The sequence below is a fragment of the Theropithecus gelada genome, chromosome 5 (genome assembly GCF_003255815.1).
Source record: "Theropithecus gelada isolate Dixy chromosome 5, Tgel_1.0, whole genome shotgun sequence".
Taxonomy (NCBI): domain Eukaryota; kingdom Metazoa; phylum Chordata; class Mammalia; order Primates; family Cercopithecidae; genus Theropithecus; species Theropithecus gelada.
In genome coordinates, this window is record NC_037672.1 from 181,586,143 (window position 1) to 181,603,247 (window position 17,105).

Here is a 17,105-nt window from a genome sequence, read left to right on the forward strand (position 1 = left end):
GTTAGCTGAACAGTAGTTTCCTTATATAAACCTTCATTCTTCATTATTATTATTTTTATGATCCCTTAAGGGCATGAGGCCCTTCATTCTTTAATCATTGAATGTCCCAGTATGTGTTAATAAGTAGTGTTTTCTGGATGACAGCCTCTTAGGCTCAGGCCCCTACCGGCAGCATTGACACATCTTCTCAAATGAACTTTCCCTTCTAAGATGATTTGTTTACATCTGACACCAGGCTCCCAAGTCAATGGACTTGAAAAGGTAAACGATTTCACAAAAGGAAGTAAATCACAGGACTGGCGTGTAACAATTTATAGCAACTTGGTTTTGAAACCAGAAATTAAAAAATGGTTTTCTGTATAAAATTGTCATGTGTGGGCCGGGCGCGGTGGCTCAAGCCTGTAATCCCAGCACTTTGGGAGGCCGAGACAGGCGGATCACGAGGTCAGGAGATCGAGACCATCCTGGCTAACACAGTGAAACCCCGTCTCTACTAAAAATACAAAAAACTAGCCAGGCGAGGTGGCGGCGCCTGTAGTCCCAGCTACTCGGAGGCTGAGGCAGGAGAATGGCGTAAACCCGGGAGGCGGAGCTTGCAGTGAGCTGAGATCCGGCCACTGCACTCCAGCCTGGGCGACAGAGCAAGACTCTGTCTCCAAAAAAAAAAAAAAATTGTCATGTGTGGATTCATGGCTAGACCTTAAGATATGGTGTCTGGAAAAGAAGAATCGGGTGAATCATAACAGCTTTTCTCCTTAGGTAATTTTTTGAGAAAAATTTTGCAGCCTGCTCTTGACTTGCTCGGCAGTGAAGATGATGATAGCGCTTCAGAGACAACAGGCCACAGATTTCCCCATTTTTTGGAAGCACCTGCAAGACAAGAATTTTCTTTCACAGAGAAGGCTACAGGGGAAAGCTGGACATTGAATTCAGAGAAACTGGAGAGGCTGGGGTCAGCTGAGCAAAGCAGTCCTGACCTTTCGTTTCTAGTTGTGAAGAATAACGTGGGAGAGAAGCATCTTTTTGTGGATCTTGGTAAGTAAGATTGACAGCTGTCTCTATCAGACGGTCCTGGTGCTTTCGTGAGTGACAGGTTGGTGCCCACTCGTCACCGTGCTTGGGATTCTCGCTTCTTCCACTGCCCAAGTCCCCAGCAGGATGCAAGCAGCGAGTTCAGGTGCTGGGAATGTGTGAGGTTTTTCTCCAGAGATCTTAGAGGGGTCCAGCAGAGGATGGCTGTGGCTGCCTTCTGCTCTGCGTGTCCAGAGGATTCCTGTTGAGGGAGTTTTACAGGAACAGTTGGACCAGCTTCCTCCAGGACTGCTGAGAGGTTAAGTCAGAGTACAGACATTTGAAAAACAGACCCAGTGTAAAAGCAGTACTCACGTGGCGCAGTGAGCCTGGATGCTTTCCTCGCCGAAGATCTCAGTGGTCGTGGCAGGGCCCATTTCATCAGCTTTCGTGCTGTGTTGAAACCAGTGATTTCTTAACCCAGTGTGGCTTTGCTAGGCCTTGGTCTCAGAGCCTGAGGATGTCAGAAGCCCTGGGCTGACAGGACTTGAGCATAATTCAACAACAGGCCAATCAAGACCCTAACACAACAGCTCCCATTTGGTGAACTGCACCTCATTTTTATACTGAGGCCCTAGCTTGTGATTTCAAAAGCCATGACAGCAGCAGGTTTTTTCTTTTTCTTTCTTTCTTTCTTTTTTTTTTTTTTAAGACGGAGTCTTGCTCTGTCGCCAGGCTGGAGTGCAGTGGCGCGGTCTCAGCTCACTGCAAGCTCCGCCTCCCGGGTTCAAATGATTCGCCTCCCTCAGCCTCCTGAGTAGCTGGGATTACAGGTGCGTACCACCACACCCAGCTAATTTTTGTATTTTTAGTACAGATGGGGTTTCACCATGTTGGCCAGGCTGGTCTGAGACTACTGACCTCATGATCTGTCTGCCTCAGCCTCCCAAAGTGCTGGGATTACAGGTGTGAGCCATTGTACCCGCCAGACAGCAACATTTTTGCTGCTGGCTTTGAACACCTCGGAGAGCTTCAGTGTGTAAAGGCTGAGGGAAGGTAGGTTTAAGGTATAGGTCAGAATCCCAGGCCAACAGTGTACTGAGATTAGGGACGTGTTCCTGCTGGATTTCATGTTTTTCTAGCACCCCTGGCAATCGAGCACCAGAACTTGGAAAGACAGAGGAAGAGGAGTGTGAGGTGGAGCAGTCACACAGGCAGAGGCACCTTCTTCCAAGCCTGACAGGTTTTGCTTTATGAGCAGGATGTCGTCTCCGGGCGGGACTAGCCTGCAGTCAGTGAGGCCGAGTGCATAACAGGAAGTTGATCCAGGGAGAGTGGCCAGCACCTGTCTCTACTTCTACCCCAGTATAACACAGTACTCCAGGTCACAGCACACCTAACCTTGGAAGTCAGGCTACCGGACTAGCAAGAAAATCTCCCTGGTCCTCTTGATACATACGCCTGGATTTACTCACATATCCAGAGAGGGTGGGGAAGTTTCCTAAACCGTCCTTGGAAAGTTCAGAAATTTCATAGTATATGCTGAAATCTTGTTAAGAAACTTTTTTGTTGAAGTATAACATTTATACAGAAAAATATATACTTGATTACAGAATAAACACCCCTTGTCACCACACTGCCCAAGACAAGAGATAGATGACCAGGACCCCCAACTTCATCCCCCTTCCAGTCAGGACCCCTCCCTCTGTCCCGGGGTAACAACTATTCTGTCCTCTAACTCTGTGGGTTAGTTTTGCCTGTATTTTTACTGTGTAATTGGAATCACATACAGTTGACTCTTCAGCAATGCAGGGCTTGGGGAACCAACTTCTCTGTGTAGATCAAAATCCATGTATAACTTTTGACTCCCCAAAATCTTCATTACTGATACCCTACTCTTTTTTTTTTTTTGAGACAGTCTTGCTCTGTCGCTCAGGCTGGAGTGCAGTGGCGCAATCTTGGCTCACTGCAAGCTCCGCCTCCTGGGTTCACGCCATTCTCCTGCCTCAGCCTCCCGAGCAGCTGGGATTACAGGCGCCCACCACATGCCCGGCTAATTTTTTGTATTTTTGGTAGAGACGAGGTTTCACTGTGTTGGCCAGGATGGTCTTGATCTCCTGACCTTGTGATCCACCCGTCTCAGCCTCCCAAAGTGCTGGGATTACAGGCGTGAGCCACCGCGCCCGGCCAAGGATCACTTTTGACTGTGAAACGCAATTAATTGGTGTAATGACCTGCTCAGATGGAGAGGACTGGCATCAGGCCGTGTTGTAGGCAGATACCTGAGCTCACTGCAATAGCAAGAGGAGGTGGCTAAGAAATTATTGTGGTAGTGTAGTATGTACTATGGTTAATCTTACGCAGTTATGATTTAATACTCTGTCTTTACATTTGTTTAGATTTTTCCCAACTGTGAATGGCATCATGTACAGTCTGCAAGGGTGTGCATATGTTTGGATAAATTTTAACTTTTTTATAACAGACTTATGTACATTTTATGGCAGTAAATGATAACTTAGACTAGCCATCTACATATATTTTATGCATTCATGAACACTTTTTCTAATTATTTTTATTTATTTTCTAACGTTTTCTAATTTTTTAGGCTATATGGTTCATCTGTGAGTTTTCTCAAATTGTTGTAAGTCCCCCCAAAAGTTTCCAATATACTTATTGAAAAAAATTTGGCTCACGCCTGTAATCCCAACACTTTAGGAGGCCGAGGCAGGTGGATTGCTTGAGGTCAGGAGTTCAAGACCAGCCTGACCAACATGGTGAAACCCCATCTCTACTAAAAATACAAAAATTAGCCAGGCGTGGTGGTGCATGCCTGTAATTCCTGCTACTCGGGAGGCTGATACATGAGAATCACTCGAACCTGGGAGGCAGAGGGTGCAGTGAACTAAGTTCGTACCACTGCACTCCAACCTGGGCAACAGAGCGAGACTCAGTATCAAAAAAAAAGAAAGAAGAAAGAAAAAAAAATCACATATAAGTGGTGCTATTGGCCGGGCGCGGTGGCTCAAGCCTGTAATCCCAGCACTTTGGGAGGCTGAGACAGGCGGATCACAAGGTCAGGAGATTGAGACCATCCTGGCTAGCACGGTGAAACCCCGTCTCTACTAAAAAATACAAAAAACTAGCCGGGCGAGGTGGCGGGCGCCTGTAGTCCCAGCTACTCGGGAGGCTGAGGCAGGAGAATGGCGGGAACCCGGGAGGCGGAGCTTGCAGTGAGCTGAAATCCGGCCACTGCACTCCAGCCTGGGCGACAAAGCGAGACTCCGTCTCAAAAAAAAAAAAAAAAAAAAAAAAAAAAAGTGGTGCTATTTAGCTGAAACCCTTGTTATTCAAGGGTAAACTGTAGTGTATGTTTGTGGTTGTCTTTGCACCCTTAGTCATGTCTTTGAGGAACATAAGTCATTAAATAGTAGTAGTAGTCTGATTTTATCAGTGTTTTCCTCTGTGGTCAGTGTTTCTTGCATCCTGTTAAAAAAACTTGGCCTATCCCAAAGCCATGAAGGTATTCTTTTGCTTTTCTTCTTTATCTTCTAAAAGCTTATTGTTTTGCCTTTTATGTTTATGTTTAATTCATTATTTTTTAGAGACAAGGTCTCATTCTGTTGCCCAGGCTGAAGTACAGTGGTATGATCCTGCAGCCTTGAACTCCTGGGCTCAAGCAATCCTCCTGCCTCAGCCTCAGCAGTAGCTAGAACTACAAGTGCATACGACCACATTTTTAAATCAATTTCTTCCCTCCCCTCCCTTCCTTTCCCTCCTCCTTTCCCTTCCCTCCTCCTTTCCGTTCCCCCTTCCCTTTCCTTCTCCCTTTCCTGTCCCCCTTCCCTTTCCTTCTCCCTTCCCTTCCCTTCTCCCTTCCCTTCCCTTCTCCCTTCCCTTCTCCCTTCACTTCCTCTTCCCTTCCCTTCTCTTTCCTTCCCCTTTCCCTTCCCCCTTCCCTTCCCCCTTCCGCCTTCCCTTCCCTCTTCCCTTCCCCCTTCCGTCTTCCCTTCCCCCTTCGCATTTCCCTTCCCCCTTCCCCCTTCGCATTTCCCTTCCCCCTTCCCCCTTCGCATTTCTCTTACCCCTTCCCTTCCCTTTCCCCTTCCCTTTCCTTTCCCCTTCCCTTCCTCCTTCCCTACCCCCTTCACTTCCCCTTCCCTTCCCCTTCCCTTCCCCCTTCCCTTCCCTCTTCCGTTTCATTTCCCCTTCCCTTTCCTTTCCTTTTCCCTTCCCTTGTCCCTTCCCTACCCCCTTCTCTTCCCCCTTCCCTTCCCCCTTCACTTTCCTTTCCCCTTTCCTTTCCTTCCCCCTTCCCTTCCCCCTTCCCTTCTGCCCCTCCCCTGCCCCTTTCCTTTCCTTTCACTGTCCCCCTCTCTGTCTCTTTCTCTCTCTCTCTCTAAGTATCATAGAGCAACACAATTTTTTTATTTGTTTATTTTTTGTAGAGACAGGGTCTGCTATGTTGCCCAGGCCTCAAGTGATCCTCCTGTCATGGCTTCCCATAATGTTGGGATTACAGGCACAAGCCACTGCACCTGGCATGGCTTTTATGTTTAGATTTACAGTCTACTTGGAAAGGATTTGCTTATTGAGTGAGGAGCAGTCAAGATTCATGTTTTCTTTTGTGAATATCCGGTTGGCTCAGCACTGTTTGTTGAAATGACTGTCCTTTACCTACTGCTCAGCAGTGCCACCTTTGCCATATACAGTGGCTGTATATATTTTGGTCTGTTTCTGGACCCTGTTCTGCTTCATTGTTCTATTGATCTATTCCTGTCTAATATAGTTTTATATATTAGACAGGCACCACACTGTCTAATATGGTTTTGTTGTAAGTCTTTATATCTAGGAAAAACAATTCCTCCAAATTTGTTTTTTGAAATTTCTTGGTTATTCTTGAGCTTTTGCACTTCTGTTTAAATTTTAGAGTCAGTTTGCCAGTTTACGCAAACAAATCCTGCTAGAATTTTTATTTGGATTGCCTCGACTCTACAGATCAACTTGGGGAGCGTTGACATTTTTGTAATACTGAGTCTTCCAATCTATGCACATGGTAGGCCCATCTATTTACTTAGGGATTCTCTAATTTTTCTCTATAATGTTTTATAATTTACTGAATAGAAATCTTATCCATATGTTGTTAGATTTATTCTAGATATTTGTTTGATTTTGGTCCTTCCCTTTTCTCTGGGATTTGGCATGGCACAACCTCACTGTCTTAGAAGCTCTGGTTGTCTCAAACTTTCCAATACCTGCATCCAGCTTTTCCATTTGTTTCAGTTGCAGAATTGCTGCAGAATAATTGAGTTTGCTATTTCAGAATGTGGCATTCCTCCATGCTGACTGCAGTTTATTTTAATTTATATAGTGCTTTAATTTTGTTTATTTTGTTTACAGCTACATGTAGAAAATACTTATTTCTTTTATTAATGCTATATAAAAATTGAATATTTGCTGACTATAAAACTAATCACAGAAAACATGCTTTCATATTGTTTTATTACTTTTTGATGTAGGAGTTTATACAAGAAATAGAAACTTTCGGCTATATAAATCATCAAAAATAGGAAAGCGTGTGGCTTTGGAGGTTCCTGAAGATAACGCATTTTTTCCTGTACGGCCAAAGGGTGTTTCTGACGAATATCAGTATTTTCTCTCTTCTTTGGTCAGCAACGTCAGGTATGTAGTAGCAGCATCAAACCATTTTGTATTCATGAATATTTATTTATTAAACAGTGAATGGCATTGTGTATTACTAAAATGTAAATCATCTACATTCATTCTACCTTAAGAAAAAGTCAGTTCTTACCGCTCTTTTTTTTGAATACAGAGTCTTGCTCTGTCACCCAGGCTGGAGTGCAGTGGCATGATCTCGGCTCACTGCAAACTCCGCCTCCCAGGTTCACGCCTCAGCCTCCGGAGTAGCTGAGACTACAGGTGCCCGCCACCACACCCGGCTAATTTTTGTATTTTTAGTAGAGATGGGGTTTGACCATGTTAGCCAGGCTTGTCTCGAACTTCTGACCTCAGGTGATCTGCCCATCTCGGCCTCCCAAAGTGCTGGGATTACAGGCATGAGCCACTGCGCCCAGCCAGTTCTTACAGTTCTAAGTTAACTTTTCTCTTTTCTCCATTAGCTAAAAGATAATAGTAAAACGTATATTTGAACACTTAATTTTCTCTGTATATCTTTTTAGGATTATATTTAGTATATTTTCCAATTTTTCTAAAATGATTATCACTTCTGTAAAGAAGAAAACAGTACTACTGGTATTGCATTTGGAAATATTTTACTATTAAATGCCTCATTTTCTTTTCATGTATGCACATACATATAATTTGTATAGCTCCTTTATTCAAAAAATATTCTTGAGATTATTATTTAGATGATTGTCATTTGTTTTTTCTACTTGATGTTATGAATATTTGTTAAGAATTTGCCAACAATTAATTGTAAATAAAACTTCTAATGCCTGTGTAAAATTTCCATTATATTGACACTCTGGAATTTATTGTGAGTTCTATTGTTGAAACTTTAGGTTCCCATGTTTCGTTCATTTTTTAAAAGTATTTAAGTTGGCTGGGCACAGTAGCACATGCCTGTCGTCCCAGCTACTCAGGAGTCTGAGGTAGAAGGATCACTTGAGCCCAGGAGTTCAAGGCTGCAGTGAGCTATGAATGCACCACTGCACTGCAGTCTGGGTGACAGGGTGAGACCCCATTGCTAAAAACTAAAATAAATAAATAAAAAATAATAAAATCTGTGAAAGTCATCTTTCAACAGAAATACTATAACAAGTCATCATTTGATGTTGATAGGTTATTGGAAACTGAACTTTAAACAAAGTGATGTATGATGAATCCAGTTGTTTTTTCTCATCCATGTTATAAGGCAGTGGTCGCCGGGTCACAGACCAGTGGTCTGTGGTTAGGAACTGGACCCTACAGCAGGAGGTGAGCAGTAGGCGAGCGAGCGAGCAGCCACCTTCCCACCTGAGCTCTGCCTCCTGCCAGATCCACAGTGGCATTAGATTCTTATTGGAGTGCAAACCCTGCTGTGAACTGTGCATGGGAGAGATCTAGGCTGCACACTCCTTATGAGAATCTAATGCCTGATGGTCTGAGGTGAAACAGTTTCAGTCTGAAACCAGCCCATCTCGTCCCCGCCCCACCCGTGAAAAGATTGTCTTCCAGGAAACCGGTCCCTGGTGCCAGAAAGGTTGGGGACTGCCGTTATAAGGAAATGATGTTGAACAAAAGAACATTATTCAAAGACCTGCTAGATGTCATTTCTCTTAGAGTTGCAGTTTCCAAGAATCTATCCATGGCATTAAATGAGGACTTACTGTATTTGCCTTCATTCCCCATTTTTCTAGGCTGGCAACTTTTTCAGCCCAAAAAATGGTTAAGGTTCAGACTAAATTACCATCACCTTGCCATAATTCTTTTCCTTTTGCCTTTCTAAATATAATTTTTTTTTTTTTGAGACAATCTTGCTCTGTGGCCCAGGCTGGAGTGCAGTGGTGTGATCTCAGCTCACTGCAACCTCTGCCTCACAGGTTCAAGCGATTCTCCTGCCTCAGCCTCCCAAGTAGCTGGGACTACAGGTGTGCACCACCACACCCAGATAATTTTTGTATTTTTAGTAGAGACAGGGTTTCCCCATGTTGGGCAGGCTGGTCTCAAACTCCTGACCTCAAGTGATCTGCCCACCTTGGTCTCTCACAAGTGCTGGGATTACAGGCGTGAGCCACTATGCCCGGCCACTTAAATATAATTTTAAGGAAAAGTTCTCTGGAAATTAATTTTAGTAATTGTCTAAAATACATTGCTGTAGGGATAGTTGTATCAGGTTTTACAGTTAACAGCCATTACCCAGGAGGATGGAAGATGGATTGTTTTTCTTCATATATATATTTGTACTCTTTGAGTTCTTTTAATAACATGTCTCAGAAGTAAGGTCTGAGTTTCCTACTTTTAAATGGAAATGATACTAACACCTACCTTATGGAGTTGTCGAGAGCATTTAAAAAGTTAAAATTGTGCACATAAAACAAACACAGCTGTGCCCAGCTCATGGCATCTGCTCAGTGAATGTTGTTGGTAGCGGTAGTAGTATCTGAGATTCTGAAAATGGGAAGTGCCATAGCAGGAGTGTACAAATTGTATATTTCCTGCCACCCCCTGTGGGCACCAGAATAAGGTCACATTCTTTCTACCACTTATGGAGAAGTGCGAAAAGCAACATTGTTAGTTCTAGCTCCTATGGGAAAAGCAGCTACAGCCGGAAGTGCAGGTAGTCTCCCGATTACCCAATCCCGTTTCTTTCGCAGTTTATTTTATTTTATTTTATTTTTTTGAGACGGAGTCTCGCTCTGTCACCCAGGCTGGAGGGCAGTGGCCGGATCTCAGCTCACTGCAAGCTCTGCCTCCCGGGTTCACGCCATTCTCCTGCCTCAGCCTCCCGAGTAGCTGGGACTACAGGCGCCCGCCACCTCGCCTGGCTAAGTTTTTGTATTTTTTAGTAGAGACGGGGTTTCACCGTGTCAGCCAGGATGGTCTCGATCTCCTGACCTCGTGATCCGCCCGTCTCGGCCTCCCAAAGTGCTGGGATTACAGGCTTGAGCCACCGCGCTCGGCCTTCTTTCGCAGTTTAAATATGAATCTTACAGAGGTGGAGGGTTCTTCTACTGAATACAGTCACCTTGTCTTTTGTGTATCCAAGTCAATACCAGGTATTTTACTTCTTGAAATAAAGGCTAAATCCTTTATGATTATGAATGTACCTTTTCTTTCCGTTAATTTTAATCTGTTTTTCCCTTTGCTCTCACCCCTCCTTCTTCCTTCATTTCTTCCTATAAGTCACACCTCTACAACTGTTGTAACAAAAAATTCAAAGGCTCTTTATGTTTGGTGAATAGAGTTGTATAGTCGTCACCTGGTGTCTGTGGGTGATTATTATCCCAAGACCCCTGTGGATACAAAAATCTGCAGATGTAAAAGGATGTACTATTTTCACGTAACCCACACACATCCTCTATATATAATACTGTAAAAAATCCTGCTAGATTACCTATACCTAATACAGTACACATGCCATATAGTTGTTATACTGTATTGTTTTTAATTTGTATTATTTTTATTGTTATTTTTATTATTATTTTATTTTTTATTTTCACTTATTTACTTATTTTTTGAGACGGAATCTCACTCCGTCACCCAGGCTGAAGTGCAATGATACGATCTCAGCTCACTGCAACCTCCGCCTCCGAGGTTTAAGTAGTTCTCCTGCCTCAGCCTCCCATGTAGCTGGAATTACAGGTGCCTGCCACCACACCTGGCTAATTTTTGTATTTTTAGTAGATGGGTTTCACCATGTTGGCTAGGCTGGTCTCGAACTGTTGACCTCAAGTGATCAGCCCATCTCAGCCTCCCAAAGTCCTGGGATTATAGGCGTGAGCCACTGCGTCTGGCCTATTTTTATTGTTTTTTAAAAAACGTACTTTTGATCTGCAGTTGGTTGAATCTGCAGATGTGAAACCATGGACACAGGGCTTCAGCAGTCCTAGAGTCCCTGATCCATTCTGTAATTGAGGATAGTATTATAAGTAATCACCAACCTACTCTTTAAATAATTATTTTCTTTAATTGACAAATCATATTTTTTATATGTGTAGGGTTCGTGGTTTTGTGGGCAAATGTGGAATAAGTGTCCTAGAACAATTATCTGCTGAACAAAGGATTTTAATGAGGAACTATTAGGAGTTCAGCATCCTTTCTGTAGCCAGGCCTTGTAGTTCCAGTGTAATGGTGCTTTGTTTCTTTTACCTATTTCTTCTTCAGGTTCTCAGATACTTTACGAATTCTTACATGTGACCCGTCTCAGAATAAACAAAAAGGAGTTGGGTATTTTAACAGTATCGGCACTTCAGGTAAATTTTTTGATGTTTGTTTTCTTTTTAAGACAGCATCTCTTTGTCACCCAGGCTGGAGTGCAGTGGTGCGATCTCGGCTCACTGCAGCCGCCTCCTTCCAGGCTCAAGCCATCCTCCTGCCTCAGCTTCCAGAGTAGTTGGGTCTACAGGCGTGCACCACCACGCCCAGCTAATTTTTGTGTTTTTAGTAGAGATGAGATTTCACCATGTTGCCCAGACTGGTCTCAAACTCCTGGGCTCAAATGATCTGTCTGCCTCAGCCTCCCAAAATGCTGGGATTACAGGTACAAGCCCCTGCACCCAGCTACTTCAGGTAATTAAAAAAAAAAAATTCCTATCAAAATGTAAGGATACAGAATCTGTTTTGCCTTTAAAATCTTAAATGTTAAGTATTCATAATCACTGATCTTTCAAAAACTACCTCTAGCCAGGCACACCTGTAATTCCAGCACTTTGGGAGACTGAGGCAGGAGGATCACTTGAGCCCAGGAGTTAGAGACAATCCTGAGCAACTTAGCAAAACCCTGTCTCTACAAAAAAATCCAAAAATTAGCCAGGAGTTGTGGTGCATGCCTGTCGTCCCAGCCACTCAGGAGGCTGAGGCAGGAGGATCTCTTGAGGCCAGGAGGTTGAAGCTGCACTGAGTCTTAATGGTGCCATTGCACTCCAGCCTGGGCAGCAGAATCACACCCTGTCTCAGCCAGTCAGTTAATCAATCAATTACTCATCTACTTCAGGGTTTCTATCTCAAACGCAAAAAGTATGAAAAAGATGTTTATTAAGAAGTATTCGCTGGGCGTGGTGGCTCATGCTCTAATCCGAGTACTTTGGGAGGCCGAGGTGGGTGGATCACCTGAGTTCAGGAGTTTGAGAATAGCCTGGCCAACATGGTGAAATCAGTAAAAATATAAAAATTACCCAGGCATGGTGACAGGTGCCTGTAATCCCAGCTACTCGGGAGACTGAGGCAAGAGAATCGCTTCAACCTGGGAGGCGGAGGTTGCAGTGAGCTGAGATTGTGCCACTGCACTCCAGCCTGGGCAACAAGGGTGAGACTCCATCTAAAAAAAAAAAAAAAAAAAAGTATTATTCACTAATGTAGGTTATTTGTATAAAATAAACACATAACAAAATGAAAACTTAAATTTCTTTTTCACCCTTCTGTCCACGATCAGTCAGGTAAATACTGCAGTCATTTTCTATTTAACCTAGAAGAGCTTTTCCTATGTTTCCAATATATGTAGAGAGATCTTCCTCAGTCTTTTAATGGTTGTGTAGTTTTTCATGGTACAGCTCTGTCATAACTTAGCCATTCCTCTATTGAAGAACATAGAGCGTTTTTTTCAAATATTTCTTACATAAACCCTCCAGTAAACATTTTTATATACATATTTTTGTATATTGTTGTTATTTATAATAGTGAAAAAATGAAAGCAGTCTAAATGTACAGCAAAAGTGAGTTGGTTATATACTATGAAATCCTCTAGCTGTTTAATTTAAATTTATGAAGTCTGTATAATGTGGAAAACACCCATTTGTGATGTTAAAAGAAAAAGTAGTCTCTAAAATTATGTGTATAGTATGATTACAAGCTTACTTTAAAATATAGATAACATTTTCTTATGTTTATTTTCTTCTGTTTCATATGTATTTATAGACATTGATTTAGAGTCCACATCTCACATTTCCACATTAATATGTTTTCCAATATTTCTCCAATTATATATATCATTTTAGTAAGTGAAACATAAACTTCATTTAAAGCAAACTTGGATCACGAGGTCAGGAGATCCAGACCACGGTGAAACCCCGTCTCTACTAAAATTACAAAAAATCAGCCAGGCGCGGTGGCAGGCACCTGTAGTCCCAGCTACTCTGGAGGCTGAGGCAGAGAATAGTGTGAACCCTGGAGGCGGAGCTTGCAGTGAGCCGAGATCGCGCCACTGTACTCCAGCCTGGGTGACAGAGCGAGACTCCGTCTCAAAAAAAAAAAAAAAAAAAAAAAGAAAAAAATTATACTGGCTGGGTTCGGTGGCCCATGCCTGTAATGCCGGCACTTTGGGAGGCCAAAGCAGGCGGATCATGAGGTCAGGAGTTTGAGACCAGCCTGACCAATGTAGGGAAACCCCATCTCTACTAAAAGTACAAAAATTAGCCAGGCATGGTGGCGGGTGCCTGTAGTCCCAGCTACTCAGGAGACTGAGGCAGGAGAACTGCTTGAACCGGGGAGGCGGAGGTTGCAGTGAGCCGAGTTCGCGCCACTGCACTCTGCAGAGCCAGACTCCATCTCAAGAAAAAAAAAAAAAAAATATTAAACGATACTTAAAATAGGTCATTCTAAATTACTAAGTAGCTTTTTAGAAAATATAATTGGATTGTCAGTACCTTCCAGCTAAAGGCCTCAGGGCAGAGACCTGTAGCAGGTCAGCTGAGTGTATTGCCAGGGAAGCGATGGCCAGCACACACCACGGGGAACCTCAGTAAAGTGGGGCATCTCGGGAAGAGGGGTTGGAAAGGACTGGGAGGATTGGATTTGGGCTTGGAATGGGTGGGCGGGGGGAGCACACCAGGAACCCTGGGGTTTGTTCTGCGTTGGGTGTTGTCAGGCACAATTCTATGACTGGTTTTCTTAGTAAAGCTTCACTGAAGGGAAACCAGAATAGAAATTAACAGTGTAATTTGTTAAAAACAAAGGAACAAACAAAAACCAGTTGCTTATGTTCGCTGAGATCGGGGTGTTGGTCATTTTTGTGGTTTGGAAGATGTTCCTGTTTTGTCTGTGTTCGGACATGATTACCCAGGGGTTATCTTTGTTCCTTGAGTCCTCATGACCACAGGGGCCTTATCTGTTGTTGACGTTCTGTGAGTGCCTGTGTTCACAGGACAATGCCCAGGCTGAGGTAGGCGTGCCAGGCTAGCGCATGGCAGCACCAAGGCCTGGCTGATGGAGCTAGGCCTGTTCCGGATGTGAGGCACTGCCTTTCTGTTTGCCAAAATGAAGACAGCAGTTGAAATTATTTCAAGCGCTTTTCATGAAATTAGTTAACATTTGACCTAATTGAGAGGTCTGACTTTTACCTGCTTCCTTGTAGTATAACAAACATGAATTGACTGAAATTGCAAAAAGTGAGGGAAGGCTGAGAGATTGCAAAACCCATAATTGTACTCAACAGCATTAATCAAAATGTAACTTCTCAGCTTTCAGCGATTGTAATTTATAAATCATTCTCTCTGTTGCAGTAGAAACCATTGGAGGTTTTCAGTGCTCTCCCTATCCTGAAGTTGATCATTTTGTTCTTTCTTTGGTGAATAAAGATGGCATTAAAGGAGGTAAAGTTAATCTCATCCTTTGTTAACTGTTATATGATAGAGTGATAGTACCTTTAGAAACATTATTTGCATTTTAGGAATTCGGCGTTGGAACTACTTTTTCCCAGAAGAGTTACTGGTTTATGATATTTGTAAATATCGGTGGTGTGAAAACATTGGAAGAGCCCATAAGAGTAATAATATAATGTAAGTAATATTAATGATTTGTATGTATTTAACCAATATTATATTTTAAATGTTTATAACTTTTAAATAAAGTTGAGACTATGAAAACTATTTTGTTTTAAAAATAAATTTAGTTGTTTTAAATTTCTTTTTTTTTTTCCAAGACGAAGTCTTGCTCTGTTGCCCAGGCTGGAGTGCAGTGGTGTGATTGTGGCTCACTGCAACCTCTGCTTCCTGAGTTCCAGCAATTCTCCTGCCTCAGCCTCCTAAGTAGCTGGGATTACAGGCGCCTGCCACCACGCCCAGCTAATTTTTGTATTTTTAGTAGAGACGGGGTTTTACCATGTTGGCCAGGCTGGTCTCCAACTCCTGACCTTGTGATCCACCCGCCTCAGCCTCCCAAAGTGCTGGAATTACAGGCGTGAGCCACCGCACCCGGCTGTTGTATTAAGTTTCTATTTGTTGTATATGGTTAGCATTACATAATATTTAATTTCAGTGTAATTATTGCATCGCTTCTAGCACATCAGCTTTATGTGTACTTTATTTGCTAAGATAATAACCGCTTAGTGTATCTGGAGAGGACAAAGGTGGGGTTGAGTAGGGCTGGGAGAAGGCTGTGGGCGGGGTGCAGTGGGGTGGGAAGCGTGCCTCTCCTTCCTGTTGCCATTGGCCCTTGCCACATTATGGACTCTACGTTGAAAGTGCGCAGGTTTAGGCAAGAAGGTATCTCCTCAGTTATTGTGAAGAACTGGAGCTAGGATTGTGTTAACTTGTTCAAGACACAGCGTGGTATTGAGGGAACTAGTAGTTATTGAATGCTTGGTATATATGCCAGGCCCTGTTTGAGAGATTTTCTTTAAAATGCCCATGGGAAGAGGAGGGAAAGTAAAGGATGAAGTAAAGCCAGAAATAGGACTTTAAAACATAAAAGGATGTGATTAGAATAGAGATAAATAGATACCCAGTAGTTACCAGTTATGATGTGAGAAATTTTGCTGTTTTTTATTTCATGTCAAACCAACTCCTGTATCATCGAGCATATGTGGCCTGTGTGCTGGACGTGGGGAAAGGATCGGGACGCTCTTTCTGGGAAGCTGGAAACACATTGGGTAGCATGGTTCGGTGCCATACTTGATGTACTTAGATTAATTCAGTTTTAAAAAAGCTTGCAAAAACTGTAGGCTCAGTACACAAAGCTGTAACACAGAAAACACGAAGGAGATCAGTGCCACAGTCGGGACATAACCGCAACTATCAGTTGACGTATCTTCTGTTCTTTTTTGTACGCATATTAACTTACCAAAAAATCATTATCACATGGTGATCATAACACCTTGTATTATGTCTCCATGATCTATTCTATTTTTTACCCGTAGAATGTATCTTACGTACAAAAGTATAGATAACACACTTTTTTTTGTTTTCTGAGACAGAATCTCGCTCTGTCGCCCAGGCTGGAGTGCAGTGGCGTGATCTCAGCTCACTGCAACCTCCACTTCCTTGGTTCAAGTGATTCTCCTGCCTCAGCCTCCCAAGTAGCTGGGATTACAAGTGCGTGCTACCACGCCCAGTTACTTTTTGTAATTTTAGTAGAGACGGGGTTTCACCACGTTGGCCAGGCTGTTCTCAAACTCCTGACCTCAAGTGATCTGCCTGCCCTGGCCTCCCAAAGTGCTGGGATTACAGGTGTGAGCCACCTCACCCAGCCGATAACACACTTTTATACGCACATTTTAAAGACTAAAATGACCACCTGTCGTATCTGCCACCCACCTTAAGAACCAGAACCTGATCAAACCTCAGAAGCACCTGTGGGCCCAACCCCAGTTTCCCTCTGTCCCTGGCCCTCAGAGATGGTGGCCAGTGTCCCGATTTGTGTTCATCTTTTCCTTGTTTTTATGATTTTTCCATGTATGTTCATATCTCTAAACAATATACTGTTTTCTTTTTTTTTTGAGACAGTTTCACTCTTGTTGCCCAGGCTGGGGTATAATCATGCGATCTGGGCTCACTGCAACCTCTGTCTCCCGGGTTCAAGCAATTCTCCTGCCTCAGCCTCCCGAGTAACTGGGATTACAGGCGTGCACCACTATGCCCAGCTAATGTTTTGTATTTTTAGTAGAGACAGGGTTTCTCCATGTTGGTCAGGCTGGTCTCGAACTCCCGACCTCAGGTGATCCGCCCGCCTCGGCCTCCCAAAGTGCTGGGATTACAGGCGTGAGCCGCCGCGCCCGGCCATAATTTTGAACTGCATCCTTTCCCTCGCTTTGCGGCAGCATGTCTGTGATTCTCACCCACGTTGCAGCGCGCGACTGTTGTTTATTCGGGTCATTGTTGTGCCGCATGCCATATACGTAAATATAAATATGCCACAGTTTATTTTCCCACAGTGGACATTTGGGTTGCTATTATAAACCATGAAGGTGGGAACCTTCTTGTACATAGCACCTAGGACACACGTGCAAGACTTTCTCAAAGTGGACTTGCTGTGTCATGGAATATGTACATATTTAATTTTACTAGACCATAAATTGTTTTCCCAAATGGATGTGCCAGTTTATAGTCCTGCCAGCAGTGTTTTGAGATTTTTCTACTGTTCCATGTTCTCACCAACACTTTTGTATTGTTAGGATTAAAAAATTGGTTTTGCTCATCTGGCAA

At 43.3% G+C, this 17,105-nt stretch overlaps 1 protein-coding gene across 13 annotated transcripts in view; it reads left to right on the forward strand.

Annotated features, from left to right (window-relative positions):
• The window catches only part of PRIMPOL (primase and DNA directed polymerase), a 44,152-nt gene that overhangs the window by 21,432 nt on the left and 5,615 nt on the right, over nt 1–17,105 (forward strand). For 9 of the 13 annotated variants that reach the window (XR_003119376.1, XR_003119378.1, XM_025384644.1 and 6 more), the window contains 5 exons: nt 760–1,035; nt 6,528–6,690; nt 10,855–10,943; nt 14,187–14,276; nt 14,354–14,462. Coding sequence is in view for 10 of the 13 variants with exons in the window: in XM_025384644.1 (XP_025240429.1) it covers nt 760–1,035; nt 6,528–6,690; nt 10,855–10,943; nt 14,187–14,276; nt 14,354–14,462 (727 nt within the window). In the remaining 3 variants the exon portion in view is untranslated. The remainder of the gene's footprint in view (nt 1–759; nt 1,036–6,527; nt 6,691–10,854; nt 10,944–14,186; nt 14,277–14,353; nt 14,463–17,105) is intronic. The other 4 variants (XR_003119377.1, XM_025384641.1, XM_025384642.1 and 1 more) reach the window with 2 other exon arrangements.